The sequence below is a fragment of the Loxodonta africana genome, chromosome 10, assembly GCF_030014295.1.
Source record: "Loxodonta africana isolate mLoxAfr1 chromosome 10, mLoxAfr1.hap2, whole genome shotgun sequence".
NCBI lineage: Eukaryota > Metazoa > Chordata > Mammalia > Proboscidea > Elephantidae > Loxodonta > Loxodonta africana.
Window position 1 is genome coordinate 24,828,652 of NC_087351.1, and position 9,674 is coordinate 24,838,325.

The window sequence follows — 9,674 nt, forward strand, 5'->3', positions numbered from 1 at the left end:
AGGTTCACACAGATAAAGGACTGGGATTGACACTCAGGACTTGTGACACTAAATGTTATTAACCATACAGTTGAGGCTACACTCCAGCATAGTCTTGCATCCTTTTCAGTGGATCAGCGGTTCTCTTTATTTTTACAAGTTTTTTTGTTTGTTTGTTTTATCATTAAATTAGAGGATTCATATTTTCACCAACAAACTTGGAAGTTTTCATATATTTGTATCTTATCTGAGATACTTTGAAATTTAGGGAAAACACTAATAGAATTAGGATGTTGCCTCTCCTTTTCCTCATCTCTTACACTAGAAAAATAAACACAGCATCTCCTCCCTGCAAGTCATTGTTGCCTAAACAGAAGTATTGTGCAAACCTTTTCTGGGGAAAATATTTCTTTTAGGTTCAAGGACTTCTTGAGCTGGTGCTCTGGTCTCCTCTGAATTTAGGTTGCTTATGACCTCCACCCTCAGCCCATTTAGTTGCTTTGTCATATCTCTTTGATGCTGTGGCTAGTCGTGTGTGAAAGCTTTACCTAACTAGTTTGTCAGATCTTATGGTACTGGTGCTTTCCTGATTGGTGACCTTACCACCACCCCATGGCTTTGGACACCCTGATTAGTAACAACTGTGGAGCCCTGACTGCATTATGCTCACCTGCCTTTTACAGGTATTTCAATGCTGTGTAAACTCTGGAGGGAGAGAAACCAAAGATTTGCCAATGGTGGCGGTAGCCGGGCACCATCTACTTGTGCTGGACTCAGTCTGGTGGAGGCTGTGGTTCTTGTGGTCCATTTGTCCTTTGGAGTAATCTTTCCCTTATGTCTGTGGTTTTCCTCATTCTCCCTTGCTTGAGAATGGGTCTTAGATGGCCATTCACAAACTTTTAAGACCGTAGACACTAAAAAAGATCAAACCTACCGGTCTGACAGAGACTGGAGAAACGCTGAAAATATGGCCCCCAGGCACACTGATAGCTCAGTAATGAAGTCACTCCTGTGGTTCACCCTTCAGCCAAGGATTACACGAGCTCATAAAGCAAAAAGAGGCTAAATGGGCACACTAGCCCAGGGGCAAGGATGAGAAGTCAGGAAGGGACAGGAAAGCTGGTAATGGGGAACCCAAGGTTGAGAAGGGGAGAATTTTGACATGTAATACAGTTGGCAACCGATGTCATAAAACAATATCTATATACATAAATTGTTTAATGAGAAACTAGTTTGCTCCATAAACCTTCATATATAGCACAACTGGGAAAAAAAAAAAAAAAAAAAGATTTGCAGAATAGAGAGGCTAACAAATGTATGGTTCTTATTAAGGAAGAGTCAACTGTCCTGATTCAACACCCCACCTGGAGAGTTTTGCGAGGTGAAAGCACTGACTCTGCCATCTGATCGGCACTGCTAGGTGGTACAAACCACTAACACGCCCAGCTGCTAACCAAAAGGTTGAAGTTTCAAGTCCACACGGGCCCCTTGGAAGAAATGCATCCATTGAAAACCCTATGGAGCACAGTTCTACTCTGATACACATGGGGTTATTATGAGTTATTTTTGACTCAATTGCAACTGGGTAGATTTTCAGGCTTTTAGCACTGCTTAGCTCCTCAGTCTATGGTGAATTAAAATAAAAAAGGAACTAACTCTTTCTGAAATTCATTCTCAGTGTTCAGTTTCCTCAATCCCTATCCTTAATAGACAACCCCCTTCCCCTAAACACCATGCCCTTCATTTGTTACTTCTTATCTCCCATTGTTTTTTCCCTTCCAGACTCCTTTTCTCTAGTCAGATTTACGATGACGAGAAAGTAGGTATCGAATTGCTGCTCTTCCCTTTGGGAAGAGGAATCCAGCAGGGCTACTGTGCAGATATTTAAGGAGCCCTGGTGCTGCAGAGGTGAAAGCACCTGGCTGCTAGCCAAAATCAGTGCTTCAAACCCACCAGCCACACTCTGCAGGAGAAAGATGTGGCAGCCTGTCTGCATAATGATTTCAGCCTTGGATACCTTATGGGGCAGTTCTACTCTGTCCTACAGAGTCTCAATGTGTTGGAATCTACTCAGAGGCAATGGGTTTGCTTCACTGACCGGGTTAAACAATAAAGGGAAGCCAAGGCACAGGAAAATGAAGTAATTATGGGTGGGGTCATTGAAGTAAAGCCAATCACAGGTGATCTATTTTCTGAGATTCATGCAGTTTTTAAGAGACGTAATGACAGTCTATATATTCTTCACGTAGCATACACTAGTATTTTCCCACTTCTAGTTTTCATAGCATCTCAGCAAAAGCTCTCAGATTAGCAACTGTAGCTCTAACAGTTTCTCTCCTGGATTTGGCTAGGGTCTAATCAACAACAGTAACCCCAAGCATAACTCAAATAGAGTGTCTATTTGGGTATGAAATGCTTAGATTTTCTTAAAGGAATATGGGTTTTTGAGAATTGCTGTTTTAATGGTTCTACTTTAGCGGTAGCCTATTTGTCCTCTCAAAGGGTTCTAGAGAGGATAGCTTCAGGAAATTTAACTTTCTATTAAAAATAAACACATGTATCTCAATTGATGCATCAAAAAAAAGAAAAAAAAACCCGTTGCCGTCAACTCAGTATTGACTCATGGCGACCCTATCGGACAGAGTAGAACTGCCCTGTAGGGTTTCCAAGGAGCACCTGGTGGATCATCCTGTTGTTTCTCTAACGCCTACTCCCCTTTAATTTGTAAATAAAACAATATATTTTTGGTGGAGCCATTTCTAACAAACCGAGTCAGAATTTATGCTATTCTCCTGTGTCATCCTATAGTACTGTCCTTGTAACCTGTAGTTGAGTTATTTATACATATTTTTGTCCTTAGCCCAAAATTCTGAATTCTTTCAGCAACTCATCATTGTCATCCTAGCATGCAGTGAAGTGTCTGGCATGTAATAAAGGCTCAAATTCTTGCCTCAATCGTAACAAGTGCAATCACCTATTGCGTCTCTGCTGTATGCATGACTCTGTACTAGAAAGAAACGTGATACAAATTATCTCACCAGTTTTCATAAGTCTGAATTTAATTCTATTTTTAGTCCATATTTAGCCCATTTTCACAAACCTGAGACTGTGCCTTTCCTTGACTGATTATAACAAATTCATTTAATAATTGCTAATTTGCTGGAGACATAACAAGACAATCTATTGGCCTTACTGTGTTAGCAATGTCTCTTCTGCTTACCAGTTCAGAAGCAGTAACAGGGAATGACTTCAGATGGAAAAAAAATATCTAGAAGGACAGGAGTCTTCTAATTTCATAGCACCGTAAGAAGGAACAAGTCAATAACATATACACACCCCACCCTGAGGACTTCCTAATATAGTTTCTGTTAGCGTTAGTTCGTGTCTAATCAGTGCTGGGAACCCTGGCCATTCTTACTAGGTAATTCTACCAGGAATTCTGTCTGTTACGGGATAATGCTTCAGGGCTACAAAGTGTTTAGTGGTGATTTGGTGCTTTAACCTTAATGATAGTTTGGATATGACAGATGAAATTAGATCCAATAGGCAGATTGACGATGTTCTAGAGTTAACGACTTGCTTTCTTCTCTCTCTTGTCTTCAGCTGGCAGTAGGACAATTTTGATTCTTGGCTGTGAAAAATGAAATTAAGATTCATGATGAGGCATACGGAGATTTAAAAAAATTGTGGAGGTGGTCTCTGTCTCTTGGGATCATCCTCGAGTGTGATAAATGGTACCGGTATCACTAGGTGGTACAAAAGCAGTTATTTTTTTTATTTTTTTGTCGTGTCCTTACCTAGTTTTGGTGTCAGGGATATGCAGTCTTCATAGAATGAGTTTGGGAGTATTCCGTCCCTTTTCTATCCTCTGAAATACCTTTAGTAGTAGTGGCGTTAACTCCTCTGAAAGTTTGGTAGAACTCTGCACTGAAGATGTCCGGGCCAGGCCTTTTCTTCTGTTGGGAGTTTTTTGATTACTTTTTCAATCTCTTCTTTTGTTATGGGTCTGTTTAGTTGTTCTGCCTCTGTTTGTGTTAGTTTAGGTAGATGGTGTGTTTCTAGAAATTCATCCACTTCTTCTGGGTTTTCAAATTTGTTAGAGTACAGTTTTTCATAGTAATCTGATATGATTCTTTTAATTTCAGTTGGGTCTGTTGTAATATTGCCCACCTCATTTCTTATTTGGGTTATTTGCTTCCTTTCCTTTTTTTCTTTTGTCAGTTTGGCCAATGGTTTATCAATTTTGTTGATTATTTCAAAAAACCAGCTTTTATCTTGTTAATTCTTTCAATTGTTTTTCTGTTCCATTTAGTTCTGCTCTAATTTTTATTATTTATTTTCTTTTGTTACCTGTTGGGTTTCTTTTGTTGCTCTCTATTTGTTCAAGTTGTAGGAATAATTCTTTGATTTTTGTCCTTTCTTCTTTTTGTGTGTGTGCATTTAGTGTTACAAATTGACCTCTGAGCACTGTTTCACTGTGTCCCGAAGGTTATGATAAGAAGTGTTTTCATTCTCATTGGATTCTCTGGATTTCTCTATTCCATCCTTAATGTCTTCTATAATCCAGTCATTTTTGAGCAGGGTATTGTTCAGTTTCCAAGTATTTGATTTCTTTTCCCTGCTTTTTCTGTTATTGATTTCCACTTTTATGGCCTTACGGTCAGAGAAGATGCTTTGTAATATTTCAAATATTTCGAATTCTGCTAAGGCTTGCTTCATGACCTAGTGTGTGGTCTATTCCAGAGAATGTTCCACGTGCACTAGAAAAGAAAGTATACTTGGTTGCTGTTGGGTGGAGTGTTCTGTATGTCTATGAGGTCAATTTGGTTGATTGTGGCATTTAGATCTTCCGTATCTTTATTGAGCTTCTTTCTGGATGTCCTGTCCTTCACCAAAAGTGGTGTGTTGAAGTCTCCTACTATTATCGTGGAGCTGTCTATCTCACTTTTCAATGCTCATAGACTTTGTTTTATGTATCTTGCAGCCCTGTCATTGGGTGCATAAATATTTAATATGGTTATATCTTCTTGGTGTATTGTCCCTTTAATCATTATATAGTGTCCTTACTTATCCTTTCTGATGGATTTAACTTTAAAGTCTATTTTGTCAGAAGTTAATATTGCCACTCCTGCTCTTTTTTGATTGTTGTTTGCTTGATATATTTTTTTCCATCCTTTGAGTTTTAGTTTGTTTATGTCTCTAAGTCTAAGATTTGTCTCTTGTAGGCAGCATATAGGCAGATCTTCTTTTTTAATTCATTCTGCCACTCTCTGTCTCTTTATTGGTGCACTTAGTCCATTTATGTTCAGCGTAATTATGGATAGGTATGAATTTAATGCTATCATTTTGATATCCTTTTTGTGCGTTGTTGACAGTTTTTTTTCCCACTTAATTTTATGTGCAGAGTAGATTATATATTGTCCTTTCCTCATATTCATTGTTGTTGATATTGTTTCTGTTGAGTCTCTATTTCTTGTATTTTATTTTGATGAGTAGGATAGTTTGTCTTCTTTGTGGTTACCTTTTATTTACCCTATTTTTCTAAATTTAAACCTAACTTTTATTTTTTTGTATCACCTTATCTTCCTTTCCACTTGGAAGATCTATGACTACATTTCTTAGTCCCTCTTTATTGTTCTAATGTCATCTTCTTTTAAATAATAACATTGCTGTTACCCTGTTTTGAGCATTTTTTAAATCTTGATTTTTTTTTTATTTCCCTGTCTGGGTTGACTTCTGATTGCTCTGCCCAGTGTTTTAGTCTTGAGTTGATACTTGCTATTATTGATTTTCTAACCAAAGAACTCCCTTTAATATTTCTTGTAGTTTTAATTTGGTTTTTACAAATTCCCTAAACTTCTGTTTATCTGGAAATGCCCTAATTTCACCTTCCTACTTGAGAGACAGTTTTGATGGATATATGATTCATGGCTGGCAATTTTTTTCTTTCATTTTTTTATATAAGTCTTTCCATTGCCTCCTTGCCAGCATGGTTTCTGTTAAGTAGTCCGAGCTTGTTCTTATTGGCTCTCCTTTGTAGGTGACTTTTCGTTTATTGCTAGCTGCTCTTAAAATTCTCTCTTTATCTTTGGTTTTGACAAGTTTGATTACAATATGTCTTGGTGAATTTTTTTAAACATCTACCTTATGTGGAGGTCAATAAGTATCTTGGATAGATATCTTCTCTTCTTTCATGATATCAGGAAAGTTTTCTGTTAAAAAGTCTTCAACAATTCTCTCTGTATTTTCTGTTATCCCTCCTGTCCTGGTACTCCAATCACTTGTAGGTTATTTCTCTTGATAGATTCCCACATGATTCTTAAGGTTTCTTCATTTTTTTAATGCTTTTATCTGATTTTCCTTCAAATATATTAGTGCCAGGCACTTTATCTTCAAGTTCAGAATTCTGTCTTCCACTTGCTCAATTCTGCTCCTCTGAGTTTTTATTGAGTTGTCTACTTCTGTAATTTTATTGTTAATCTTCTGAATTTCTGATTGCTATCTGTCTACAGATTTTTCCAGTTTATTAAATTTTTCATTATGCTCCTGAATAATCTTTTTAATTTTTTTCCATTGCTTTATCCGTGTCTTCCTTGGCTTGTTCTGTATATTGCCTCATTCCCTTCCTAATGTCTTCAAGGGTTCTGTATATTAATCTTTTGTATTCTGCCTCTGGTAATTCCAGGAATGCACTTTCATCTAAAAGATCCTTAATTCTTTGTTTTGAGTGCTTGTTGAGGCAATCATGGTCTGTTTCTTTATTTGACTTGATACTGACTGTTGTCTCTGAGCCATGTATAAGTTATTGTATTAGTTTATTTTATGTTTGCTTATTGCGTCGTAGCTTCTTGGTTTGCTTTGTTTTGATATGCCCAAATGGGTTGCTTGAGTGAGCTAGCTTGATTATTTTAACCTTTGGAGCTCTGACATCCTGTCCTCAGATGGCTAGAACTATTATCAGTTAATCAGTCTAGGAGTCCATTCACTTTTCTTATATGAATTCAGCTAGCTGATCACCAAGTGTGTGGTACAGTCTCTGTCCTACAGTCTTAGAGGGGCAGGGGTGATTGATGTAGTACCAGTATCCGGTTACAGCAGGGAGCCACACTCTAAACAAGGCTAGGGGCTGAGCATCATCCCCTATATGTCTGAGAAAGGTGTGTTCCTGTTCCCTAGAGAGTACAAGTGGGTGGTTTCTGTAGACAGACCATGGGCACCCAATTTTTTAGGTTGTAAGGACTGGGAGGTACCAGTTATCCTTGGACCCCTGCCACGGGTGGCTGAGTGACTTGAGTGGAGCTACTAGTCTTTAGGCCCCTGATGTGGGTAGGTGAGGACCATGTTTAATAGGCAAAGCAATGTCAAACATCAAACACCCACCTCTCTGCCACACAGCTGAAATGGTTGGAGTCTGCCAACAAGAGGGCCTATTCTCCTGAAATAGGCCCACACAAGTCCATGCAGAGGGGAAAGGTACTCGAAGTCCATGAACTGTTTATGCCTGGACAGGAGCCACTTCTGTCCTGAGCTCCCCCGGTTAGTGGAGCTGGCAAATTATCTTTTCCCCCAGCTGCAAATTTATTCCTTCTTGAAGGCCAGGAGTTTGGCTCTAGGTGCTCAACAGGGCCTATCTCAGGCTCAGGGAAGTCAGCTGCTGAAGCCAGCTTGGGAGCCGGGGGCATGGTAAAATATACACAAGTACATTTCTGGTTCTGGAGGTATGATTAGGCTGTGTGGCAGGCTGCTTATCCCTGAGGAAACTGCTGCAGAACATTAGTACCAGCCTGCCACAGCTACTCCCGGGAATAGTGCCGAAGGTATCCTGGAAATTCAGGTCCAGTAACTCATCTCCACTTCTGAACCATCTCTTCCTCCCCTTGCCCTTAGTTTGTTTTCTAAGCTTGCCTTTGATGCTCAGGGCTCCTAGCTTGTCATAAATATACACTTTTATTGTTTTTTTGAGTCTTTGTTGTAAAGAGGGCTTGTCAGAAGCGTCTGCCTATTCTGCCATCTTGGCTCCTCATCTCAAGCAATGTCATTTTAATACCTTAATAGAGCATATCTTTACTAGCTCTTCTGAAGGACAAGTGAGTCTCTGGTTGATGATTTTTATAATTCAGACAATATCATTTTAAAAATCCAAAAAAAAATTTATTTACTTTTAGTTAGTACTATATTCAAAATATCCTTATATGGCTGGTTTTTAAAATCTTGCTCTTTTATACTTGGCTTTCTACATGGATACAATAACTGGAATTTTATAAGTAATCTTTAAAAACTTTAAAAATATTCTGTTTCCTTCTGAATTATATTTTAAACCTAAGTATCTTGTCTAGAACTCACAAAAGAACCCCAGAGTTTCTTCATTGCAGTCTTCATTTCTTTGTTTCTCAGAGTATAGATAATTGGATTCAAGATGGGGGTGACAATGGTATAAAACACAGCAAGGAACTTATCCACAGAGTGGTTGCTAAAAGGCCAGATATATATGAAGATGCATGGGCCAAAGAAGAGAATCACCACTGTGATGTGGGCAGTCAGTGTGGAACGGGCTTTGGACTGCCCAACAGAAGAATGGCTCCTAATGGTAATGAGGATCAGACTGTAGGAGATAAGCAAAATAAAGAAACAGCTCAGGGAGATCATTCCACTGTTGGCAACAATGACTATCTGTACAACATAGGTATCTATGCAGGCAAGCTTAGTAACCAGAGGCAGATCACAGAAAATGCTGTCTACCACATTGGGACCACAGAAAGGCAAATTCACAACAAATGGTATCTGAAGCCCTGAGTGAAGAAGACCTGAGAACCATGAGGTCACTACCAGCAAAATGCATACCCTCTTGTTCATGATTGCTGTGTAGTGCAGAGGCTTACAAATGGCCACGTATCTGTCATATGACATGGAGACCAACAGTACCATTTCAACCCCACCCAGGAAGTGAAGGAGAAAGATCTGAGTGAAACATCCAGCAAAGGAAATGGTCTTATGCTTTTTTACCAAGTTCAAAATTATCTTCGGGGTGGCAAAAGAAGCAAGAGTCATATCCACAAAAGAGAGATTTCCAAGGAGAAAGTACATGGGGGTGTTCAGGTATGGGGTACAAAACACTGTGACCACAATGAGAAGGTTTCCCAAAACAGTGATCACATAGGTAACTGAGAAGAGTGCAAAGAGAAGAAACTGTATATTTTGGGAGCTGATCAGTCCCAGTAAAATGAATTCTGACACTTGGGACTGATTGAATTGTTCCATAGAATCCATCATATGGCTTGGTCTGGGATGACCTGTAAAGACAAAGAAGAGAGTGTTAATAGTGTAGAGGCTGATAATCTTTTTTTATTTCTGTGAGTCCTTCAATGTTCTCCAGCGAATTTGAAATTAACATCATTTTCCATTACCTCTCAGAGGTAGGTGATACAGTCAAATGTTCTCACCTCCCAGAGAACAGGATCTCTAAATCTAGCTTATAAGCAATATCCTTTGGAAAGTCATTTCTGCTGTATTTGTCATTGTAATCATGACCACAGCTCAATTGTGACAAAGAAAGCTGTTTGCTTAGATAAAAGCAAAGTTTATTTCCCACCTCTCTTGCATTAAAAAAAAAAAAAAAAATGTGTAGACTAAAGATAAAAAGTAAAATTGTTATAAGAAAAAAATTAAGGTCAATGCTCTAGACTTTTCACAGATGA

The 9,674-nt window shown here is 38.7% G+C and overlaps 1 protein-coding gene across 1 annotated transcript; it reads right to left on the minus strand.

The window, feature by feature from the left end:
- Positions 1-8,298: 8,298 nt before the first annotated feature.
- Positions 8,299-9,459, minus strand: LOC100659121 (olfactory receptor 4K17). The gene has a single exon (XM_023542598.2). The coding sequence runs from the start codon at positions 9,247-9,249 to the stop codon at positions 8,299-8,301; it is 951 nt and encodes a 316-aa protein (XP_023398366.2). The 5' UTR covers positions 9,250-9,459.
- Positions 9,460-9,674: the final 215 nt, after the last annotated feature.

Coding starts and splice junctions, on each gene's coding strand:
- LOC100659121 (XM_023542598.2), bottom strand. CDS start 9,249: ATGATGGATTCTATGGAACAATTCAATCAGTCCCAAGTGTCAGAATTC.